This window comes from Polistes canadensis, unplaced genomic scaffold (genome assembly GCF_001313835.1).
Source record: "Polistes canadensis isolate GaletaPanama2010 unplaced genomic scaffold, ASM131383v1 scaffold_13, whole genome shotgun sequence".
NCBI classification, from domain to species: Eukaryota; Metazoa; Arthropoda; class Insecta; order Hymenoptera; family Vespidae; genus Polistes; species Polistes canadensis.
The window spans coordinates 645,589-671,579 of record NW_014569560.1 but is presented as its reverse complement, the minus strand read 5'-3'; the positions used below and the strand labels follow the sequence as shown (position 1 = coordinate 671,579).

Below are 25,991 nucleotides of genomic sequence, written 5' to 3'. Positions count from 1 at the left end.
ATATTTGAAATCAAATAAAATAATTAAATGTCAAATACCGAGGGTATGAAAACACGTGTGAGATCGTTTTGAAAAATAGATCGATATAGTGTAGTTTTCGTGTGGCCGCCGTTCGAATTGTCATCGTTGCGTTGAGAACAAGCTCTGTTCTGTGTCGGTGGTACACTATCGAAGAATCGCAGTTGCATTAAAGTTGGAAAGCCTTTCGGATATCCACCCGTGAATCGCGGTCGAACGTATCACGACGTCAACGGTGGGGCCGTCAAACGAAACATGGCGTCCGTTAGGTTATCACTATGAGCGCTCATCAATTTGATCTTAATAAATGTGGAATTATCATTTAACCTACGGATTGACGCGGAGCGTCGCGTCCTCGTGGAGAGGAACACGATGCTTTGAAAAATACATCGAAGGTTTATTCGTCGACTAACCAGAAGACTTTTAACCGAAGAAGAATCCTTCTCGTCAACAGTGGCTTGTGGGTATACACACCCTGACGCGACACTTCGGTGGAACAATTTCGAGACAACTTTTCGTCATTCCACCCTCTTCGAATTATTGTCCACCGATTACGACAAAATAAAAAAGAAAATTGACATCACTTTTGACAACCCTTATGTGACGTCGGTGAATTCCTCAGCCAAAATGCCGGCCCCTATTAAATTGTTTTTATCCACGGGGTGGTAGCGATACCGATTATATTCTTTCACCCCGCTTGTTATCGTGAAACCTAAGTGTTATATCGAATTCTCATTTTAATATTCATTTACTACGATGTTTAACAACTTGTATCACAACCATGTATCACGCTTACACGAACATTATTAAAAGTTACATGATACATAGGTAAAGAGTTATTTTCAAAGTCTGATAACTTTTCTAAGACTCTATGCAAAATGAATAAATGAGAACGCATTGGTATAACTTTGTTAAATTAATTTTCATTTCAATGGGGAAACCTTGAGATACTCCTTTTTTGTTTTGTGTGATGTGTAATCAAAGAGACAAAATATTGTCTAGAGGTGCAAAAATAAGAGACTGTGATTTGCACGGACTAAAAGACTACAGAAAGTGTTGATCCATATGCCGCCGGCCGGGCTATCGGCAAGGGGCTTGTCTACCTTGATGGACCACGGACAACCAGATGCTCGTCATCGGAGCGAGCGGTTTTTACTTTATCCAGAGAATGGCTCTACATATTCTCATACTTCTAGTACAGCCACCTTGTCTCCACGATATCAATCTGGAAACAGAGGGAACAATCATTCCACCAGGTTGATCATCATTTTGTATTAGTTCAATGGTTGATTTATATTATAAGCTATTACGTTTCGAAGTGATTTGATTTGTTCCCTTTTAGTTACGGATATTTATATGGACGAACGTCCAGTAACAATATGTCAGACAGCAGTGTTTCCGATACACACAGTGGTGGTACGGCAAGAACTGTTTCCCAACAAACTAGCCCATCTCATGGAACTCATTCATCATCTCGTTCACGACAGGATAACAGTTCAACTATTTTCACTGCGCTATTTGATTATGTTGCTCAAGGTGAAGATGAGTTATCTTTACAAAGAGGTGAAACTGTTGAGGTATGCGATATATTTAAAAATCATAACAATATTTATGGTATTCGATGTAAACATGTCTTACCTATTATATTAGGTTTTGTCCAAGGACTCTAAAATCTCAGGTGATGAGGGATGGTGGACTGGAAAAATTCATGGAAAAGTTGGAATTTTTCCAGCTAATTTTGTTGCCGAGGTAGAGAGTATTGATAGGGTATCATCAGTGATTGATAAAGTTCAACCAATTGAAATAGATTTTGAAGAATTGCAATTAGAAGAAGTTATTGGTGTTGGTGGTTTTGGTAAAGTGTATAGGTATGATATATTGACTATTATTGTGAACAATGTTAATTACAAATATATATAAATTGTTGTTTTTTTAATGTTATTACATTACAGAGGGTTTTGGCAGAAGCATGAAGTAGCTGTGAAAGCAGCTCGCCAGGATCCAGATGAAGAACCTAGTGTAATATTAGAAAATGTCAGACAAGAAGCAAAATTATTTTGGTTATTAAAACATGAAAATATTGTGCAATTAGAAGGTGTTTGCTTGAAAATGCCAAACATGTGTCTTGTCATGGAATACGCTAGAGGAGGTAGTTTAAATAGAGTTTTAAGTGGTAGAAAAATCAGACCGGACGTTCTTGTAGATTGGGCAATTCAAATTGCACGTGGTATGGATTATCTTCATAATAAAGCACCTGTCAGTCTTATTCATAGAGACTTAAAGAGTTCTAATGGTAGGATACGTTATATTTCATATATATTTTTTCTATAATAATTATTACTAAGTTTAACAATTAAAGGTAAATTAATTTTAACTTTAAATATGTTTTTATTATAGTGTTACTAAGTGAACCTATAGAAAATGATGATCTTCAATATAAAACACTAAAAATAACAGATTTTGGATTGGCTAGAGAAGTTTATAAAACCACACGTATGTCAGCTGCAGGAACATATGCCTGGATGGCGCCGGAAGTTATTAAGAAAAGTACTTTTAGTAAAGCTAGTGATGTTTGGAGGTTAGTTTCAAGTTTACTTACTTTTGATTTAATATTAATTTAGTTAAAATCTAAACAATTAGATTAATAATTATTATTTGTAGTTATGGTGTACTTTTATGGGAATTGTTAACCGGTGAAACACCCTATAAAGGTATAGATGCATTAGCTGTAGCTTATGGTGTTGCAGTCAATAAACTGACGCTTCCAATTCCATCAACTTGTCCTCAACCTTGGAGGTGTCTCATGGAAGGTAAAAATTCAAAATAAAGTATAATTCATTGATATGTTTTACTCAATATTACAAATATTAATACTGATAATTACAATGCAGCTTGCTGGTCGTCAGACAGTCATTGCAGACCTGGTTTTGCGGAAATTTTATTAGCATTAGACGAAGTACGTAGTGCATTTGCAGCAACACCACATGAATCATTTCATACAATGCAAGAAGATTGGAGGCTTGAAATTGAACAAGTTCTTCATGGATTGCGCATGAAAGAGAAGGTAATAAATGTATTATATTCATAGATAACACACACATTCCGATAGTAACTTAGTATAATAAAATATTAATTAAAAACAAATCAAATCACTATTTTTTACTATCGGAATTCAATTAAAATTTATTTGTAACGAAAAAATAATATTTAATCATTATGTTAAATGCTATACAAAGGCATGCCGTTCTCTCGAAGAGGTAAGATAAGAATTTTTAACAAGGATGTGTACAATAATATGAGTTTAAAATTATTTTTTATGGGAAATATGTTAAAGCACAACAACGTACGATTTTTTGATCAAATTATTATATTTTTTTATTTCTTAGGAATTGCGCTGTAGAGAAGAGGAATTGACAAAAGCACAAGTGCAACAACGACAACACGAAGAAAATTTGCGACAACGAGAACAAGAATTAGCGGCTCGTGAAATAGATTTATTAGAACGTGAACTAACAGTCATGATAATACAACAGCAAAATACACCTACGCCGAATAAAAGGCGTGGTAAATTTAAAAAATCTAGATTAAAATTGAATAAAAAAGAACCAGGAAGTAATATTAGTGCTCCTTCAGGTAAATTATATATCTCTTTATTTATTTCTTGCATTTAATCATATTGTTTTTTTTTGTGTAGTTCTAAAAAAATATGATATATTTGTTGTTCAGATTTTCGTCATACGATAACTGTTCAGCATACGGCCTTAGACAGAGGGAAAGGTAGAAATCCATCAAAACCAAACAGTCCACCAGGTTCACCTAGTATTCCAAGACTTCGTGCAATTGCATGTGAGTTAACATTTTCTTTAACTTTGTGAAGTTACAGTATTATTCATGTTATTTTATTTTCAAATTATACAGATGTGTTTTTATTACATATGATCATAATTTCTTAAACATACTAGATGTTTCCAATGTTTGCGCTTTGTAGATATATTTATACTTATTTTATATTTTCTTGCCAAGCATGGTGTGAGCAAAAGAAAGTATTTATGTAAATTATTATTAGTAGTTCCTCTATTTTTCTTCTATTTACAAAAAAAAAAGCATTAGTTTCTATAGTTATTCGTGAACACATACTTGTCAAAGAATTACATTAACGAAATTTTTTAAGATTACGAATATAAAGCTCAAGAATAAAAATAATAAATGTAATAAAAGAAAAGGATAGGAAATTTGTAGCTAGTATTAGTAGAGTAGCGTTTTGTTTTTTGTCTTCCATCTATAGTACCAGCAGATGGAGTTAAGGGTAAGACTTGGGGACCATCTACTCTTCATCAACGAGAGCGTGGAGCTATAATCACACAACCACCAAATCCTGCATCGCCCGGTGGCAAACGTTGGTCTCGTTCTGCGCCAGATCTTGAAAAGACTCCACTGCGTACAGCTTTGCTGGCAAGCGCACATCGTTCCCCGCTTCTGCAAGAAATAGGTAACCCCTCCTCCAGAAAATTGTACTCCTCAGCAAATAATTTAATAGCAAACAATCAGCCAGGATGCAGTTATAATGATATTTCCAAAAATTCCGATAATGTTATGCAGAGTACAGGTACGACACATTACAATATAGGGGAAGACTTTTGTATGCTGGATAATGATATATATGAAACAATGGTTATAGAGCACAAATCACAGAACAATTTGAAGACTCACTTTTCAGAAGAGCACTCAATTATTTTAGATAATTATACGAAGATTATGCCTACGGGTGGAAGTGTTTTAAAAACAATGTCATCTAAATCTTCAAAATATGCACCAAGCGAAGTAGAACATTCCTATTCTACAAATTTTGTTCAAAGTGTAGCATCTACTTTGGTAGGTACTGCAAAACGTGTAAAGAATAAAAAACGTGATAGAAGCAAATCAAAAGAATCGAAGCGTAGAGATAGCTCAGAATCAAGATTAGGATCGTTAGCTGATTTCTTTCGTTCCCCTTCTGGTTCGAGAAAAAGTTCATTAAATTCTCCACGTAGTACAGAAAGAAAAAATTCCGTTACCATCAAGATTAACGATGCAGATGGTTTAGAATCAAGTCCGGAAAATTCTATAGGTAAAAAATCACATCATAAATCACGCGTCTCTAGAAGCCCTTTAAGAATGTTTAATAAGGTTAAAGCTTGGGGTAGTCGTGATGCACTTGATGACAAATCAACTACTGTTAAAGTTGAATATAGCGTTTTGGAAAACATGATATCCTTTCCACAATTTAGTCGACGTGATTCTGATCAAAATAATGTACCTAAATTTTTAGCTGCAAATTCTCGTGAAGGTATAGACTTTGAGAGTTTAGAATCGGAACTTTGCAATTTTGATTCGGAACATTCAAACGATAGTTCTAGGTCGAAAAATTCATTAAGTTATTTTCAAGAAAACAAGTCAAATAGGCCTCCAATGTCACTTGATAATGTTGTAAGTACATTAGATACATCGCCGAATCAATCTGATCAGTCTTTTGATCGTAGCTTTGATCCGAATTCCTTATTCAATCAAAAGTCCAAAAGTAACGAATGTTTATATAGCCCTGTGAAAGATGAAATTAATAGTGTTACTTTTGCTTCACCTAGTTGTTCTTGTGTTCAAACTTGTGAACATTCACATCCTGATGGTAGTTCAAAGACCATTTTACCAGGAGTTTTCAGGAAATTTTGAAGAACTTAATGTCTACTGATCCTATATTTTTTAAGAGTATTGCAATGGAAACATTTTTTCGAACAAACGAGATATAAGTAATGATTTATATAGAAGATTTTTATTAAATATATATATATATATTATATATTATTATATACAGATATATATTATATATATTATTAAATGATTGTATAATATCAATCAATTATATCTTAAATTTAATTTTTAATACTAGAATTTAAAACTCGAAAATCGATTTATGAGCTAATTTCTTCAGTTTGCTATATATCTTGAATTATTTTTTATTATAACAAGCATATCTTCTGTTTATCACAGGCCTTTCTGAAGAAAACATTTATCCCACTCGTAAGTTTTCTCATAATATTGCAAGAATTACATAGATATATATATATATATATAAAAGTTTTTTTTTTATTTTTATTTATTTTATTTCATTTTCTTTTTTATTTTTTCTTTATTTTTTTCACAAAGTNAAAAGGGGGTGGGTGGGTGGTAGAGGGGAGAGTGTTGAAGGGTAGAAAAGAAAAACATATACGTTGTTTTACATAAAAGTTTTTTTTTTATTTTTATTTATTTTATTTCATTTTCTTTTTTATTTTTTCTTTATTTTTTTCACAAAGTTTTATGTAATGTAGTGAAGCAACGATCTCAAATAGAGAATGTGTTTTTACTTTCATAACAAAATATTTTTATCTTGCTAAGTTGTATTACGTAGATTGTGCTTAAACTTGATCATATAAACGTAATGCATGAATACACCAATCAATGATTCTTGTCATTGTCTACTGCTCATACAACAACAATGCTCCTAGATATCTATTTATGTAAGCTATTTTCAGATATTTTATAAAAAAATTGTGCTATTTTATTTGATAATGGAGCTCTGCCTTTTTAAGAATAAAACCATTTAAAAAATCACTTAGCACAATATGTACTATTACATGTTTTGAAAAAAGTGATCTTTATAAACTTTGGTGAGGGACCAGGCATAAATTTAAGTATTTTATAAAGAATATTACAAGTTGGTGTCAATATAGGCTGATTTATTTAAAATACAATCAAATATTTCATTGAGCTAAGATTATCTTTACACATGATTGCCGACAAATTGCAGTCTTGCGTTTGATATTCTAAAATAATCTATAAATTATTTATTGCCTTAATGTAAGCTGATGGGAAAAAAAAGAAGCTCAAAGAAAAAAAATGCAGCCTTTCTGGTGTTGGTTCTTTTCTTATATTATTTGGAGTATATAACATTCTAACAAGCAGAGCTAACAATCTACTACTATGTGAAAAGAACTGTGCGCTTCTGCCATTACAGCAGTTTTACTCTAATAGTATTCCAGTGTTAGAGCGTTATTAAGTTGTGTCTATTTAGTCATAACAATGAAGCTTAAGTCAGAATTAGAAGATTTACATATGAGATACTGTTCATAATTAAAGTAGTTATGCTATTTTTATTGCATTATGTGCATTTAAATTGATTGCACATTGTTTACTTGTTAGAATAACTTTCAGCGATTTGTTTTAGTATTACTTACAGTAAACTCCGAATATCTTTAAAAGAAAAAAAAAACCAATTTGCACACATCACATATTATATATGGACCACAAGCACACACTTGTATTTAGACATAGAAATTTTTTCAATAAAACCTTTTCAGTTGGACACATTGAATTTTGTTTTTTCGTTTTTCTCTCGGGTTTTTACGCTCGGTCCTGTGATTTCACTTTGAATATTTATTTTTTCTCTTTTTTAAATAGGATCAGAAAATTAAGTAATTTGGACAAAAATTTCTATTGTATATAACAATATTGTAGTCATATATGTCTCTAATATGTTTAAATCCTTGCTTGCATTATATTTTTAATACATTTGCATATATATAAAATAATATCAATTTATCATTGATAAAGTATAAATGAATGGAATACGTATTGGAACTAAGAAAAACCTTACTTACTTTTGTTACTTTGAATCTTAAATACTATGGGTATATAGCAATAACCGAGCGTAAAAAAGTTCCCTGCATGCTTCCAGTAGAATCCTAATTAACTCCAATTGGGTTTGGTCCTTTTCTATCCTTCCGAACGTGAATTGACTCTGTGAAGCAAGTATTCCACACTTCATGCTATTATATTCTGTATTTTATAATTTACAGAATAATACGAAAAGCACAGAAAGGACTGTTTTTTCTAATAAATCAACTTAATCATAAATTCTTAGAATACATCTAAATTATCATTAATTAAAGATATGCTTGTAACTAAAAATTACAAATGACCATATTAGGTTTATGCATCTATACATATCTGCTTACATAGATCTTTCTTTATATTGCACTTGCATTTATTAAAATATCTGCATTTGTTGCGTCATCGTGCATGTTGAACATATATTTTTTCTTTATTCGATGTATAAGCTAAAATTTAAATATTGATATGAGCCAAAGTATATATAAACGTTAAATTAAGAATAGATACATACTTCGAATAAATTATTATGACTACATTTTTACTTGTTTAATATTACATTTATTGTCTCAAATTAATATGCAACTTTTGCATGCAATGTATGAGATATATTGAAGCAATATTTTTGCCTATATAGTGTATATCTACAAGGGGAAATTGAAAAGTTTTGAGTCTTAACAAAAAATCTTTCAGTATTTTTTTTTTGTAATAAAAGTGAATTTTATCAAAACAAATAGTTTCTATGTCAAGTTCAAAATTTTTCAATCCACCCAAGATAAATACATTGTACCACATTTTATATCAATGTAGTATTCAATATACAAAAATACTAATACTAATTAAATAATTATTTAAAGATAAATTACACTTACATATTGAATATTGCTTGCTTTGCTATAAATGTTCTTTATTAATTTAATTTTTGTAACAAGTCAGGATCTCCTATTAAATACTTCAATTAATTATAATATCTTAGATACTTTTAATCTAAATAACATTATTAATATCATTATCATTTCTCCTAATAAAATCCTATTTGAATAAATTTATTAACTTGTTAGATTTTAACAGAAATATACGTATAGATTATATTTTTCAAATATAAAATATGCATGTCATACTTTATGCTTATAAACAGTTTTCTTATTTATACTTTTTTGTTATTAATTAATGAAAATCTTTGAAGGTAAAAATTACTACTGGAATAATAAAATTTTGTATTAGATACTTCATAAAGGTAAGACATACAAATGAATTTGAAAAACGTTTGTTCAATAACCATTGTAATAAAATAGTTATGAATAATCAATCTCATTTCATATATACAAACTTACTTTAAACTATGAAATAAAAATATTATTATGATGTCAATAAATCTTAAGATGGACAACATATTTATTATTATGGAAATATGATTGTTTTTTATAGATTATACAGCATTACCATCTGATATCTCAACCGAATGGGTAACACCGGATTATTCTTTAACACCTGGATTGACTGGTGCTTACATCATGCCAATGCCTGTTCCTATGGCTACTCTATACAATGGTGAAATGAAAAAACCAAAATTAAGCATAATTGAGCTGGTATTATACAATATCGCAGCCATGTTGGCTGGTGTGGCGACAGGGTATGATGTGCGAATGTCAAACATATCTCCAATTCATCCAAGACTACATCCACGATTAAATGAATGCGAAGATGATTTACCAAGATGGTGGTTTCATGCAGATATTGGATCAAATCGTAATTCTAGTTACCTTGGCCCTGACTATGAATTTAGTTCGAGCAGTGGTTATCCTCATAATACTTATCATGGACCAGCTCGTCATTATAGGTACACCTCTATGGTCTGAGTGTAAACTTCAAAACTTTAAATGTACAGTAGAGCTTCGATTATCGGAACTAATTGGGAGATAAAATATTTGGATAATAAAAAGACAACTTTTATTTTGGCAAACTTTTGATTTGATCATTAGTACACATTGCGTACAAATAATCGAATACTTAAAGATATTGTTCAGCTAATACAGCGTTCCAATAATCGAGTATATCTACTGTATATCAATACAATAAATTTTTTAATCAAAAATTTACTTTTATTAAATAATACTTTTTGTTACAGGCCATTTTTGAGTAATATGGGTGGTATTGCTCCAGGTCTTCCTCCTAGTGTTATAACAGATAAACCATTACGGTTTACAGATTCACCACAACATTATGTCAGTAGTACAGGTTCTAATGCCCCAACACCAAGCCCACGTAGAAAAAGTAGTAGTACAAGTAATGAAGATACATACCCATCTGATACAATTAGAGCCGAACGTATAGAAAGGGGAACTGCACTTTATATGGCAAATGCACCATTTCCTGATTATGGACCACCAGTGTATTCAATTGCTCCATCGGTAAGACGTAATCCACCTGAATCATCTTATTTTGTACACCCAGATTATCAGTAAGTATTTAATATTATTTCAAAATATATTCTTCTGTGAAATTTAAAGAAATGAATCATTTATCTTTGTTTTTTTTTTATAGTGAACGAATGTTAGACTGTCCTGAATTTCCACATGCATATGACAATCCAAGTAGTATAAACAATACTGCTCGACCTACATCAAGACTTCCTTTGTACACACATCATCGCACCTCATCGAACGTTTCCAATGCAAGTACATCAAGTCAGAGTAACATTAATCCAACATTTCGTTTAGAGGATGAAGAAATTTACTCTTTATATCCACCAAGTTTCTTTTATCAACGATCATCAAACATTATCTCAAATATAGCATTATATAATTCTGGTATCCTTAATCATGAATATGGTTCGAAATTTCTATCGCGTCAAAATTCTCACGAATCAAATTCGAATTCTGGAGAACGTCCAAGTAATCTTGAGGTAGTTACTCGTTTACGCTCGAGTTTGAAACGATCTAATTATTCTTATAATTCCCCAAATAAAGGTACAAGTAAAAATAATTCAGGGTCTTGTACGCCAACGAATCCTACACCACCAGATTCACTAACGTCGGAAGATTCGAGTTATGTTTCAGCAAAAGATAGTCAAATTTCTATAAGTAGAGTTCGATTTTCTCCTGTAACATTTGATCGAGATGGAGTTTCGCGCGATCATAGGGAAACATTATTAGATATTCCTGTGCATGGACAAACGCAAGATGCGACAGTACCTTTACAAGCTAACCGACGTCCGAATAGAAATAGAAAACCAAGTATCTCTGAATTAGAAAGAGAATTTTTATCATAGCACTGGCTTATTTAAAATAATGGGAAGATAGCCAGAGTTAATAGCCACTGTAATCTATTCATTTCGAAAATATCATACACTGTAATTTGAGTAATTGAGAGATTAATGGAATGCGGCGAAATACTTTAATAGGAATGTTATAAGTGCGATGTATTACGATCTACGTCATTAAAACACTGCCTCCTGTAAAATGTTTTCATATAACAATACTGCAGAAAATCTTGTACACTAAGAATATTTTACATTCCAGTTAACTTGTTAGTTGAGATAATCAAGAAGATTCTCTAATAAGATATTAATCTATTTATAATGAACAAAGAATCATTGTGTCTCTTGCATTACAATTTATATTACACAATAATTCATGAAAATGATAGGAATATATATATTCAAATGACTAATAAAAAACTACATTTATGTAGTATGGTTTAAAGAAACAGTTTCATATATTATTTATATCTTTATATATACATTCCATATATATGTGTGTATGCCTTATTAATACTGATAAAAAAAGTGGAAACAAATAGTAATATGTATACTGTTGTATTACAATTTTTATTTACTTAAAAGTAAAATTATATGAAAAATGTTTATTAGACTTTTATATGTTCTTTTAATTAATGATATATTGTTTCCTAATTAGCACGATTATATACATATATATGTTGCAGTAATGTTCAGTATTGTAGTAATAACATTCCAATGAAATTTGTATAAGATATATGAATATTATTTTTTACAACTATTTGTTATACACTTATTCATCAGTAATTCTTTAATTATTCGTAATATCATTTATAATAATTTTACTTCCATTGTAATATTTATTTTGAATCATAATAGGCACTGAATTATATGGTATTTTAGATTTTTTTATATACAATAAGTAATTTTAATATTCGGACACTACAAACTTTTTTGTTATCCGAAAATTTAAAGTTACTCACTGTAATAATAGAGCCATAAAAATACACAATGTTATTATACGATGTATTTCGCCGCTGTTTCAAATATTATTTTATTATCTTCCCATGTAAAGTTGCATACAACACGATGAATATGCATACTCATTCGAATTGAAAGATATTAGATATATAATACTAAATAATAGGTACATATATAATAAAAAGTTGTATAGTAAGAATTTGTATGTACTTATAAATTATCATTGAAGATAAATTGCGTACCCAACTGAGACACTTGTCAGAGTACTTCTTTTTTTATGTAATACAGCATGCATTGAACTGGTTAGTGTGCCTGTAGATCATAGTAGTCAACATGCATAGTACTCTACAAATGGTACAGTTATATAGGGTACAATCTGTTTATAAGTGATTTTAGAATTTAAACACCTCATATAAATAATCAATATTGTACATACAAATAAGCACTAATTGATAATTATCACTTTATATTAGATCAACTATGCCTACATTCCTTGTACAATTTGTATAATACATATCTCTTAGGCGCATATAGAATTAAATCAAATATACTACATACACCTTGGAGATATGAAAGCCAATAGTAATACAAATGTGCATATAAAATACAATGCACTCATCAAAGAGAATTTTGAGAGATATACTTTCAATTTGATATATATTACAATTGGAAAGTATGGAAGATAATAGTGAATGTGTCATTCACTTAATATACTTATCAACTACTAAAAGAACTAACTAAACATTGTAAGGATATGTATTGTTAATTTATTATTAATAAGTAGTGCCTGAAATTACTATATGGTACGCATAGTGAGTTGGATTAGATCAGTATTCATCCCTCACATATAAGGCAAAGTTGCTACATGAAAATTAAAGTATGAAAGTATAAACATAGGAGACAGTTTGTAGTACGTGCTCATACAGTGCAAAATTCTCTTATATATATGTAGTATGAGTGCTACAAATCTTAGCAACAGGTAATAATTAACATATGATTTTAATTTAATATTAAAAATCAATCAAAATCTATTTATATTTTACGTATATTTTATACTCTATGTTTTATACAAATCAAAAGTAATTTCTTTATTTCTATAATTAAACATGAAATTACATCTCAACATGCAAAACATAGGAATTTTCTTTTAAAAGAGTACAATTGGATAAACATGATACTTTCCTGATTGATAAAAATCAGTATTGTAGGATATACTGCAATGTACATAAAATATAGTAGGAATAAAATAAAAAGGAAAGTGCTTCATCATAAAGCATCATTTTTTACAATGGAATGTTTTTAAATTGTTGAAGTTGTAGTAATACTATAATTTTACTAATAGATCTCTTTGATCTATTATATTAATATCAACAGTATATTATCTATAAAACGTATCTGGAGAGATCGATTTGGTTTAAAATGCGAATATGACATTTCACTAGAGAGATCTTTGTTAAGAAAAGATTTATGGAAGTTCAGTATGCATTTCTATCTTTGTTAAGTACAGAAAAGTGACACATTATTATATAAAATAAATCATTTAAGAGATATCTTGCATTTTATTATATACATATACATTATGTAATATAGAGAAAGATTTAGGTAAATTGGTTATATCACATAATAATCTGAAGCTGAATAATTTATAATGGGTATACCTTTCTGTGCCATACAAAGACATTTCGCGGTGCTAGTATCACATATTTAATGTAAGTGACACAAAAATTCAAAATGCTTCCAAAATAATCGAGAAACATTTAACAAAATTTTAGAATGCTAATATCAATACATTAATAGTTATGATAATTTAATTCTATGAGATTATGATGTTCGGCAGCTATAGATGTATGAATTATATAACGGCGTACAATCGCCACCTGTGCTAGTCTAAGCTATATTTATTTTTTATATATTATGACTTGTTTAGATTAAATTATATAGAAGAAGAAACAGATTTTGTATTCTATCAGATGTGTGCGATATTTAACATATTCAATGGTATATTTAAAGTAAATTACACACAAAAAGAATACTTATCAGTTATAAAAATTATCTTTTTTGGTCAACAGTATTAATATATTTGACAAAATGTTCAAATGCTATATGCTGCACATAAAAATTGTTTGCAGAAATAGAGTTGTACGATTTATATTTAAATTCTCTCTCATATTCTTAAATATATATATAATATGACCAAATCATAGACACACACAAACACACACACAAAACACACTAAACCTATCTCTTATAAAATAAAATTAAATTGTAAATATATAATGATATAACTCACATTCAAACTTGCATGTGTTGCTTGCAATCTAATAATTTTGTACAATAACATTTATGACCAAGAAATTAACTGTAAATGAAATGTCTGATTGAACATTTGTACTGTGATAGTTCCCCTCATGTTTGTACGTGTACTTGTCTGTAGAAGGATAATGTAGTTTTACTTAATATATAATATAGATATATATATATATAAAAATATAATTTTATTATGATGGGGAGATATCACAGTTCTTCAAATATACATATATATAGATCATTCTCATAAAGTTACATTTTTTTTTTTTAATTTCTTGATTTTATTATGGAGACAGGCTTATAAAAAAATGAGAAAAGAAAAAATAACTCACGATTCCATATAAATATGAGAATTATTTAAACTACTCAATAGTCATAAGAATATAATTAAGCAGCTGAGTGCAATGTGTTCCACGTGTATTTAAGCAACAAATGATTGCTTTGGTGTGCGCCTTAAATAAAAGTAACGCAGAGTGTGGATTTCTGAATACTAAGAAATCTATAAAAGAACATAATTATAAAAAAAGTTTAAGATAATTATTACAATAAAAAAAAAACAATTTCAAATATAATATCGGATATTGCAATTTAAGCTTTTTTTCTTTTTGGTGGACACAAAAGATTTAATTTGAGACTAATTTTACATTAGCAAAATGACAAATAATTTCTTACTACCAATTGCTTTTATAAAAATGCTTTCGAGATTATAATAGAATACAAAACGTAAAAGAACAATTTTCAATATGACATGTATGCACTAAAAACTCATGTATTTTTTCAAGTATTGTACATTATTCTCTAAATATTAGTTATATAAATTATAAATAATAATCGGACTTATATGCATTATAATAATAATTATTATCATAACATCAAGCGTATGTTATACGCAACGTATTATTATTATTATTATTTTTATTATTATTATAATTATTATTATCATTATTATTATTATTATTTTTATTATTATTATTAATTATTAATTATTATCATTATAATAAATGATTTTAAATAACGACGAAAAGATTATTGAATTCTTAGCTTCTGTTTAACCTTTTTTTTTATTGAGAATGTTAGAAAAAATCGAACCAAAGATATTTACTCTACGTCAATGATTTCGGATTTTTTCAACCGCAAGAATGTACAATGCTTGCTACAGTGTATTATATTCATTAAAAAATAAATCTTATTTATCACCGTTTGCGATTGTGCAAATCAACGATATTCTACTGTCAACTTGTATTTTATTTATAAAAAAACTTCAATAAGTAAAACAAATTTTTAGTTTATTTACTGTTAATACAATAAAGTGATATTAAAAATTCTTTTTAAATTAATAAATATCATATGTTTAATTATAACAATAACGTCAGTTAAATAATACTTGAAATAAAGAAATATTAAATTTTGAAAATATCATGGATTCTTATGGCTGTGGGTGTAAAAATGGTGTTATCGTAGAAGGGGTATTTGGAGAAATATATCCTGGTATGTTTTATATCTTTGAAGAATAAGCATAAAAATATATTATGTACATTTATATATTTATGTATATGGCGGTTTTTATAGATTTATTAAATTATAAAACATACAGAGGAGAGACTCCAAATTATGAGCAAGAATCTTTAGAAACTTTAATTAAACATAGTGAACAAAGTTTGAATGAATTAAAGCCTATAATTGTTAAGTCTTATACTATGATAAATAATAACCGAATGGAAGTTACTGTTATCACATGGGGTGCATCTATTATATCCCTTAAATGTCCTGATAAATTTGGTCATAGTACAGACGTTGTTCTTGGCTTTGATGATTTAAAAAGTACGATATCTAAGTTAAAAAAAAATATATTTTATTATTTTTATATTATCGTTTTATATTTTATATATTCATCTTATTCATGTATTTGCAAGGAAATTTAATTTTCAGGTTACATGAATCCTGTGTTTAATCCATTTATTGGATGTGTATTAGGCAGATGTGCAAATCGTATAAAAAATGGTTGTTTTAGTATTAAAGATAAAGATTATCAATTAACTAAGAATGATCTTAATATTCATCATTTACATGGAGGGGTAAAATGTTATGTCTTTTTTTTTTGTATTCCTATTAGGCAATAATAAAGATAATAAAAAATGCATTTAAACATTTTTTTAGACAAATGGATTTGGTAGACAAATTTGGAACTCACATATCGACGGTTGTTCTGTTGTTATGAGTTATTTAAGTGAAGATGGAGAAGAAGGATATCCAGGTGCAGTCTTAGCTACAGTAAGATTCAAATTAACGCCAGATAATAAATTGGAAATACATATGCGTGCGACAACATCTAAATCAACTATAATAAATATGTCACATGGTTCTTTATTTAATCTTGCTGGACATGTAAGTAAAATACGATTACTTCAAATAATAATTATTATCTTATCACGTGTATATATTATTAAATATAAGATAATATATAATTAATATATAGGATGCTGGTGAAAAAGAATTGAAAAAGCATAAGATATTATTGAACTGTGATCGATGGACATTTGCAGATTACTTAGATCCTATACCAACGGGAGCTATCAGAGGAGTAGGTGGAACAATTATGGATCTACGTGTACCAAGACTTCTAGGAGAATATATGGAGAAAGTATTATATTATATACAAAATTATGCATATGTGTAATACTAAAAACGGGTAACGAAAAGTATATAAAAAAACTCATTAAAACTATAAAATATTTAGAAATACAAGCATATAAAAACATGAAAAATAAGGAACCTATACATATAGTATTTCATTATTCTGTAGGTTCCTCCAGGAGAAGGTTTTGATCACAACTTTTGTATAACAAAAAATTGGCAATCTGGTAGTTCATTTGTTGCTCGGGCATTACATATGAAATCTGGACGGTATACAAATGATATTTCTATAAAGTATAGAACTGTATTATATTTACTGTATTTATTAGCGTTCTGGAAGTCTACTCAGATCAGCCTGGTCTCCAATTTTATACTGGCGGACGTTTACTACAACAATTCTCTCCTTCAACATTTCAAACATACGATCATTTCTTGCATCAAGAAAAGGTGAATAATAAAAAATTGTTGAATAATATCTCATTGAATATTTAAAATAAATATGTAATATTACGATTAAAGGTAGATCATGAAAATATTAACAATTACTTGAGTACAAATGAAGAAATTAAAGAGAACGGAGAGGAATTTTTAATATCTGATGTAAAACCATTTGATTTTCTTACAGGAAAAAAAGGAGCACATTATAAAAAGAATTGTGCTTTTAGTATTCAACCTCAGAATTATCCAAATGCTATTAATTATGTATGTATATTAACGTATTTTATTATTAAGTTGAAAATGTATATTATTAACGATAGATATATTTTCTCTAATGCTTATTATGATATACACTTTTTCAGGCACATTTTCCATGTGCTGTGCTGTATCCAGGTCAAGTATATTGTCATGATCTCACGTATAAATTCGGAATACAACTGGCTAATTATATGTAAAGATATGGATATATATGATACATAAAAGCCATACATAAATAAAATGTAGGTAAAAGATAGATACAAAAAAATATACTCACATATAATATATACATTGTAATAAATTACGGTACACCAATAATACACCTTCTAAATTTTCTTCTTTTTTGCAGCAAAAAATTTAGCTAGCATACTTATTGTATTTCCAAATGATTGACTGACTGCTAATGAACGCTGAATCCATCGAGGTAGTGCTTTCATTTTGTTACAGTAACGTTTATCAACTAATATTACACTTGAATAGTCGTTAATGTGACGTACAGCTCGTCCAATGCACTGATTTACTGCTTTCATGCAGGAATTTTCATAGAAATTCTGTCCAGCATTTGATTTCTATTTTGGTATAAAGCAACGATAAGAGATATTTAAAAATTTTGTTTAAGTATAAATTTAAAAATTAGATTTATAAATAAAATTTAGTACATACAACATTTTCATTTAAATATTTGATCTTTTCTTGTAATTCCATTGATTTAATATTAGGATATGGCATTCCAATAACAATAATACATCTTCCTAAATCATCAGAAAAATTTAATCCTTCACTTAGTTTGCCACCTAAAAAACAAAACTCATTTAGATTGTATATGTATATAAATGCATATTTGTAACTTAATGTGACAATAGTTTATTGTGGAAAAATATGCATAATAAAATATTTGATATTACCAATAACGCTAAATAATAATGACCCATTTTGTGGACTTTGTGGACAATTTATACATCGTGAGTATTGTTCTAAAACATCATTGACCTGAAACAAATATATTTCAATCAAAATATTTCTTTAAAAAAGAATATATATATACATATACATATATATCAATTTTATTATTAATAAACGTATATACTTGAGACGTTGATTTTGGTTCACGGAAGATCTGTTTTTTTAAACGAATTTTAGTTATTACACCAGATTTATATAAATGCTCGTATACTATATTCTCATAATCATAAGATGGCAAGAATATTACAATACCAGCTGGTATAATGTTGCAAAAATTTATTAGCATTCTTCCCAGTTCATCCAACTGTAAATTTAAAAACAGTAGACCATAATTTTTCATTAGTTTTATGAAAATTAAATCTATCACAGTATTATGCACATACTAGTTTTGTATTTTGTCTATTTTTAAAATTAAATTCGAATTCTACTCCAGTTGGACCAGACATAAGGATGTTGGATATAATATTTTCTTGAGGTATTACATGATCACAGGAAAATGTTAAAATTCGTTCAGGTTCAACACCCGCTGCTAAAAATAATTGTTCAGTAAATTCAGATATAGGTTCCATGGTTCCGCCAGCTAGTATTACGGCTCTGGCCTCTGTTACTATAAAAAATAAAATTTCTTTAAATTTATTATTATTTATATTAAATAAAAAAACAGTATATTCCATATATACTTACCAACATCATGAAAATGAGCTGCTGGATTTAATAAAAGGAATTTTAAAATTCCCTTTCCAACAGTAGGGCCAGGTATAGCAATTATACGACCATCAGCACAATTGTTTTCCAAACATTCTAAAAAGCTAAGAATTAATGTTAATGGACTATTTGTTTCATCTTCATTTTGCACTACTTCTGTACTTTCAACGTTTTCTTCCTTATTAACATTACTAATTGACTTTAAGAATTGAGTTATGCCAGTTTTATTTTTATTATTTTCATGGATTTTAATATTATTGCCATACTGTTCTATGAAACCTCTTAATTTATTAATAAGTTTAGATTTTTTCACAAAACTTATTAAATCAAAGATATTCAAAGTATCAATATCAGTTGTTCTTTCAAATTCCTGTATAGTATATAATTTAGATGTTAAATCACCACTGATAATATCAGTTGAAAGGGATTTTGTTGTAGCTCCAAAAACGGTTAAAAACTTTTTCAAACAAAAGCTTAATTGGTTTAAATGAAGTACGTTTTTAGCATTAAACAAAGTTTGATATCTGAAATAAATTATTATAATATTAAAATAATGCTATAAAATAGTATTATATAATAGATTCACAATTTTATATAAAATATATTTAATTACAATATAAAATATAATACTTTTTCTGATACTGTGATAATTGATTATAAGCATGAAGTATATTTCTTCCTGTAATTGAAGCACTATACATTCTTTCAATAGCGTCAAGTAAATTATGAGCTTCATCGATTATTAAAACATTTCCTTTTAAATTTATTCCTGAGCTAATTCTTGTATTCTTGTGTAAAATAGAATTATATGGTACTAATATTAATTGACCCTCTTGAATAGATTTTCTTACTGTATAATATGGACAAGCATTAAGTTCTTCTCCTTTTTGAATAATTTCTTCGATATCATGAATATCCGATAATAATTCAGCCATCAATGATTCTTGATTTCCTGATAAAAATGGACAGCTGTTTGTTACTTTTAATTTCTTAATATTTTTTTCTTCCTTACGTGTAGTCTTTTTCTTTTGTAATTGTAAGCAATGTTCATTGATAAGATTAATATGTTTTAATTTCTTTACACTTTTATTAATACAATAATTCTGCCTAAAATAAGTTCATTTATTTATACTTTTAATTTATAAAATCATAAAATTTTTCAACATAAAACTTACCGAGAAGCTAATGTAACTACAGTTACATTCTCTGAATAAGGACTTCTCTTTAATTCTTTAACAAATTGAGAGAGTTGTGAATGAGTTCTTGAACAAAAATAAATTTTTGTATGAAAACTTTGTTGTTCCACTTCTTCTTCTTCTGCTGAATTTTCTGAATCTGATAATTCATCTACCAATAATAAATCCTTATCAATTTCATCATTTTCTGGATCAATCGATAGATTATCATCTATATGTGTATCGGAAGGATTAGATTTTAATTTAATATATGACTTTTTTTCTTTTGTATTCTTCTTTTTAATTTTTTCTTTATATTGTTGAATTTTCTTTTCGTATTTAGTAATAGCATCTAATTTAGATTGCAATTCTTTTTTTTTATGATTATATTCCATTTGTTCGGTCTGACATGAAAACCAATCATCGGATGTATCTTCGATCATTTTAATCTTATTATCTAAATCAGTAATTTCAGAATTAAGTTCATCTTTCTGTAGTTTCTCGTGATCTAATAACCATTTTAAGGCACCACAAATGACAGACAATGATTTTCCTGTTCCCGTTGGACTTTCAAATATTCCCATACTACCATTTTCAATACATTTAAATAATTCTTTCATAAATTCTTGTTGAATTTTGTACGGTGTGAAAGGAAATGGAAATATTTCTGGAGTTTCCATATTATAGATATATATATATTGTTACCTAAATTAACATAATAAAAATATATTAATTATACATATAATTAGAACATTATAAACTTAAATCTAGTACAGACCTTGTTCTATATATTACATATCATTCATGTAAAATATTTAGAATTTTGTAATATTCAAATATATTTTCATTTTCTGACAATCCTATCGGTTACAAGGATGTAATATCAGTGTAACAAAAAAATACAAAGCAAATTCTACAGAATTCCCGCGAAAGGATGGTAAGAAGCATTTCTATGAAATTACTAAATAATATATTGCTATACATACTAATGTCAAGAAATACAGAAATACATAGAAGCACACAAGTTCCTTTTTTTTATCTAACCAGATTCATCTTAGTTACTACCGGGACCATCAGTGGGCGATAGTAAGTACTTAACGTGATGACGGTACAATACTATCAAAGAATACAGTATTCTTTGATAGTATATGATAGTATATAATATATTCTCTCTCTTTGATAGTATAAATAGTATAATTCTATTGTAATAAAATTGTAAATAAATATATTTAATTTTTAATGTATAAACATGTGTGTGTGCCTTCAGAAATGCATTTATACATATATTTTAAAATGAAGCAATTTAAGCCACTCAAATAAAAAAGAACCCAGAAGGTTTGTTGATAAATTCAACGATGATCACCTGTAACAAAAAGAAAACTATATTAGTCATACAGACAAAAGTGATACAATAGCCTGACATATAAATCGTCCAATTCGCAGATGCACTTTTCAATTGAATTCTATATTTATTTTGATCAAATCTCTATTAATCGTTGCAATGAAATTAAATTTAAACAGGTGATATTACATTTACATAAAATATATAAAAATAAAGAAATAAGAAAAGTACAAATATAATGTTACTTAAAAAAATAAAATATCTTAAAATAAATTTTCGTAAAATGTTTTAATTTTAAGGTTCTAATAAAAAACACTTAGTTATAAGGTTTATAATAATAAGAAACATTGAACTATATATAAGTAATAATTAAAAAAAATATAAAGATTTGAGTAAGTGGCAGCAACTTTTGTCAGGCGCTTTGAAAAAAACGCTTTTTGCGATGGACATTTGAACTCAAGACTGGATTATCTAAAACAAAAAAACCCAAGCGATTCTGTTAGTTTATAAGTTTATCTCCGTCAATTTTTCTTGGATCGACTTGAAATTTTTACAGAATATTCCTGAAATATGGTACTTCTACCTCAAAAATTTTCAAAAAATCGAAAAAAAAAAAAAAATTAAATACCCTAACCTCCCTTAATCTATTAGCGCATTCTATATGTTTTAAATCAAAAATATACAAAATTGCTAATTATTTTGTAATTTTGTAATTCGATAATCGAATATCATCGTTTCCATGTATCTCGAAATATCTCGAAGTAGCGATCAAGAGTTATAAGCACCTGCATAAGTGACGTTCTTTTCTCGTTCCGACATATACAGTTTTATATTATTTTAATAATGGCTCTTAATTTAACTGTAAAAGTTCATCCCGTAGTCTTGTTCCAAATAGTGGATGCATATGAACGCCGAAAAGCTGAATCTTTACGTGTAATTGGTACATTATTAGGTATGATTTATTTTTTGATATAGTTATACATCACGATGTTGCATCGTGGTAACATCCAAATAGGTTATGCGTGCATCAATATTGCATGTGAATTGTATGAAAATGTTGTAGGTACTTCAGAAAAGGGAGTCGTTGAAGTTACTAATTGTTTCTGTGTACCGCACAAAGAATCTGAAAGTCAAGTAGAAGCTGATCTTTCATATGGAGTAGACCTGTACGAGTTGAATCATAGGGTTAATGCTCAAGAAAATGTTGTTGGCTGGTGGGCAACGGGCAATGAGGTATTAATAATTTTTCATTAAAATATAAGCCACAATCGTTTTGACCTATAAACGGCTCATATATAATATCGAAATTGTATAAAAGAGAAATGAATATATAAAGAAATATCTGTTATTAAGAAAAATTAAAAGAATTATGTTGTTCTTACAGGTTACTACTCATTCGTCTGTTATTCATGAATATTATGTACGAGAATGTAACAATCCAGTTCATTTAACAGTTGACACTACTTTAGCTAATACTACAAGAATGGCAATTAAAGCTTACGTATGCGTCCCATTAGGAGTACCTAAAGGGAAACAAGGTTCAATGTTTACACCGGTAAAAGTACAGGTGTGTATAATTAAAATAAAATATATTTTATCCTAAATAAAAATTGTAAAATATACTATTATTATATTTATGCTGTAATACTTTTGTTTTATTTCTAGATTACATGCTATGAACCTGAAGTTGTTGGTTTGCAATTGTGTTCAAAAACACAATTACAATCTCATGTACCAGTACCTGGTGTTAAGGCTGGCGGAGGAATAGAACCAATGATGGATCTTGCACAAATCGCAGAAGCTAGTTCTAAATTATCTTTGATGCTAGAACAAGTTCTCAATTATGTCGATGATGTTCTTGCAGGAAAGCAACCACCAGACAATCAAGTAAATATATTTTTTTGTTTATTATTAATATTATAATAACAAGATTGTTAATATAAATTATTTTAGGTTGGTCGAGCTCTTTTGGACATGGTACATTCGGTACCAAAAATGAGCTGTGATCAATTCGATGATATGTTCAACAGCAATGTAAAAGATCTTTTGATGGTAGTTGCATTGTCACAATTGATAAAAACACAATTGCAACTTAATGAAAAGCTTACATTGCTCACAACATTATAATTTTTGAAACATATAAACATCTTGTATTAATAAAATAATAACACAGTATACAATTAATATGATGTTTTTAGATCTTTATATGTTTGTTTATTCAACGAATAAGATTTCCATACTATTTTTTTCAAGATATACTAAGAAATGTTTTTATTTAAAATTATATGATAAAGATAAATACATAAGAAATATAAGATACATCTTATATTACATATATTACATTTCACAAATTAATGAATCTTCTTTTTGATTATCTATTAAATTAGTCCAGTCTGGGACTCTGTTTAATTTTAAATAAGTTTCTTTTGTTAGACATCTTGAAGGGAAATCTGCAATACCATAGATTGCTCCTCCTAACCAAGCTGTATAGTTCGGTTTACTTGGAGCTGTATGAAATTTAAATGTTTTTATTTTTAATTTTTCACCATATAAATCACTTTTCAATAAAGATAACAATTCTGCTTTTAAACGACTCGCAAAACCTTTGGCCATTGCTGTACCTCCTATTAATAATATATTCTCTGCTAGGACACGTCTGACGTCTATCGGACACTACAAATATAAATAGATAAATAAATAATTATAATAGAAAATAAAGTTATAATGTAGTATATTAGCTTACTTTAACGATAGCATCCAAAATCATAGTTGGTATACTAAGATTATCATTATCCCTTTCCCATAGTACTTCATAAGCTTTTTCTCTTATTTCTCCCAGAATAGTAACAGTTTTTATACTAGGATATTTAACTGCTGGCGGAGGAGCTGGAGGATCTTGAGATCCTAATTGTTTAGATCTTTCCAATGTAGTAACAAAACAAGTTCTCACTTTTATATCTTCAATTATTTTTTCAGTCAAATCATAATCAGGCAAACTATTCTCTAAATATGTTTTTATATTTCTAAACAAAAATATTCATATCTTTTTATCCAAACATTAATAGAAATATGATATTGATTATGATAGATGACTTACTTATGTACAACTTGAGCACCGAGTGGTAGAGCTTGCCACGCTTTTAAAATTGGTACACCTTCATAGATAGGAATTAATGTTGCCTCTTGATAACCGACATCTAATACTAAGACTGTATCAGTTCCTAATGTACTAATCGTTGCTAAGTGCGTTGGTAAAAAGAGCAAAGAGCCAATTTCAAAATGTCGAAACATTACTTTAGCGAGAGTATCTCTAAATTTAGAAGGAGTTAATGAAGATTCTACAATAAGTACTCTTGAATCTTTTGGGCTGACAACAACATGCCTAGTAAATAAATAGAAAAACATTAAAATGATTATTTCAATTTGATGCATACTATAATGTTACCTGAAGAAAAGTAAATGGAGAAATTCAACAAGAAGTTGATACAAATCCTCCACATCCGAATAATCAAATACTTTTCTCACATCCTTGGATTCAGCACATTTAACTTCTGTTTTAATTATCCCTCTTGGCACCGTTTCTCCGGCATAACCAAATCTAATTTGTGTTTTTTATTTTTTATTTCATATTATTAAAGAAATATATTGCATTAAATAAAAAAGTATTTATTTACCTACTTTGTATATGCGCTGCCAATATCAAATATTACCATTTGTTTATCAGAAATATATCTACTAACACCTTCATATTCTCGTGGCATGTTTGTATTAATAATCAATAAATAAGAATCTAATCAAAAATATTTTAACAATTATCGGAATACATTTACATAAATTGGATACAAATTCCTTGTAAGAACTTTGTGTAGAATTATTTTTCACTGTTCTCGGTGAAAAATATTGTCAAATGACAAGTATGTGTCAGAATCAGTATTGCACTTCTTCCATTTGTATACGGTCAAAAGTTACTAGATTAATTCTTTAGTTATATCGAACAAGTCGAATTGCAGGCATTAACACATTGGGTGCGTTCCACTAAGCGCTCACAACGATCACGCTCACGACCACAGTTTCTCCCGTTCCACTTACCTACGAGCGTTACTGTCGTAAATTCAAGTGGAATGGACTATGGTGCGTTTTGAGCGTGGAGGTAATAATACAAATGGCGAGGTAGTGAAAAGAAAGTAAAAGATTAAAGAGGTTAAGATTTAATCTGTAATCCTTCATGTCAGTTTCACGGTCGCCATTT

At 28.5% G+C, this 25,991-nt stretch overlaps 5 protein-coding genes across 9 annotated transcripts; 3 read left to right on the top strand and 2 right to left on the bottom strand.

Moving 5' to 3' along the window:
* Positions 1–61: 61 nt before the first annotated feature.
* LOC106793322 (mitogen-activated protein kinase kinase kinase 11-like) lies at positions 62–15,103 on the top strand. Of its 4 annotated transcripts, XM_014760151.1 has the most exons (15): positions 62–1,274; positions 1,361–1,595; positions 1,669–1,886; positions 1,971–2,311; positions 2,416–2,596; positions 2,680–2,828; positions 2,910–3,082; positions 3,255–3,275; positions 3,405–3,651; positions 3,745–3,864; positions 4,304–4,507; positions 6,043–6,072; positions 9,130–9,541; positions 9,830–10,162; positions 10,246–15,103. In XM_014760151.1, the coding sequence occupies exons 1-15, from the start codon at positions 1,084–1,086 to the stop codon at positions 10,970–10,972; spliced, it is 3,582 nt and encodes a 1,193-aa protein (XP_014615637.1). In that variant the 5' UTR covers positions 62–1,083; the 3' UTR covers positions 10,973–15,103. The 4 variants fall into 4 exon arrangements, with proteins under 4 accessions (XP_014615637.1, XP_014615638.1, XP_014615640.1 ...); XM_014760152.1 differs by lacking the exon at positions 3,255–3,275; XM_014760154.1 differs by lacking the exon at positions 4,304–4,507.
* A 480-nt stretch (positions 15,104–15,583) lies between these two features.
* On the top strand, positions 15,584–17,988 carry LOC106793325 (aldose 1-epimerase-like). Its single transcript, XM_014760157.1, has 10 exons — positions 15,584–15,715; positions 15,797–16,048; positions 16,157–16,302; positions 16,385–16,612; positions 16,704–16,868; positions 17,031–17,131; positions 17,191–17,308; positions 17,435–17,563; positions 17,662–17,799; positions 17,907–17,988. The coding sequence occupies exons 1-9, from the start codon at positions 15,646–15,648 to the stop codon at positions 17,752–17,754; spliced, it is 1,302 nt and encodes a 433-aa protein (XP_014615643.1). The 5' UTR covers positions 15,584–15,645; the 3' UTR covers positions 17,755–17,799; positions 17,907–17,988.
* LOC106793324 (probable ATP-dependent RNA helicase DDX11) lies at positions 17,073–21,466 on the bottom strand. Of its 2 annotated transcripts, none has more exons than XM_014760155.1 (10): positions 21,179–21,466; positions 20,401–21,105; positions 19,856–20,332; positions 19,205–19,749; positions 18,904–19,127; positions 18,645–18,824; positions 18,463–18,547; positions 18,221–18,351; positions 17,835–18,126; positions 17,073–17,264 (listed from the first exon to the last, which is right to left on the bottom strand). In XM_014760155.1, exons 2-9 carry the CDS (start codon positions 21,078–21,080, stop codon positions 17,884–17,886), a joined length of 2,565 nt encoding a protein of 854 aa, XP_014615641.1. In that variant the 5' UTR covers positions 21,081–21,105; positions 21,179–21,466; the 3' UTR covers positions 17,073–17,264; positions 17,835–17,883. The 2 variants fall into 2 exon arrangements, with proteins under 2 accessions (XP_014615641.1, XP_014615642.1); XM_014760156.1 differs by having other exon boundaries at positions 21,387–21,436.
* A 1,011-nt stretch (positions 21,467–22,477) lies between these two features.
* LOC106793391 (eukaryotic translation initiation factor 3 subunit F) lies at positions 22,478–23,922 on the top strand. The gene is made up of 5 exons (XM_014760287.1): positions 22,478–22,694; positions 22,806–22,975; positions 23,127–23,309; positions 23,408–23,629; positions 23,696–23,922. The coding sequence occupies exons 1-5, from the start codon at positions 22,586–22,588 to the stop codon at positions 23,867–23,869; spliced, it is 858 nt and encodes a 285-aa protein (XP_014615773.1). The 5' UTR covers positions 22,478–22,585; the 3' UTR covers positions 23,870–23,922.
* An 8-nt stretch (positions 23,923–23,930) lies between these two features.
* On the bottom strand, positions 23,931–25,712 carry LOC106793390 (actin-related protein 10). The gene is made up of 5 exons (XM_014760286.1): positions 25,421–25,712; positions 25,188–25,340; positions 24,840–25,124; positions 24,486–24,765; positions 23,931–24,415 (listed from the first exon to the last, which is right to left on the bottom strand). The coding sequence occupies exons 1-5, from the start codon at positions 25,501–25,503 to the stop codon at positions 24,080–24,082; spliced, it is 1,137 nt and encodes a 378-aa protein (XP_014615772.1). The 5' UTR covers positions 25,504–25,712; the 3' UTR covers positions 23,931–24,079.
* Between the last annotated feature and the right edge of the window lie 279 nt (positions 25,713–25,991).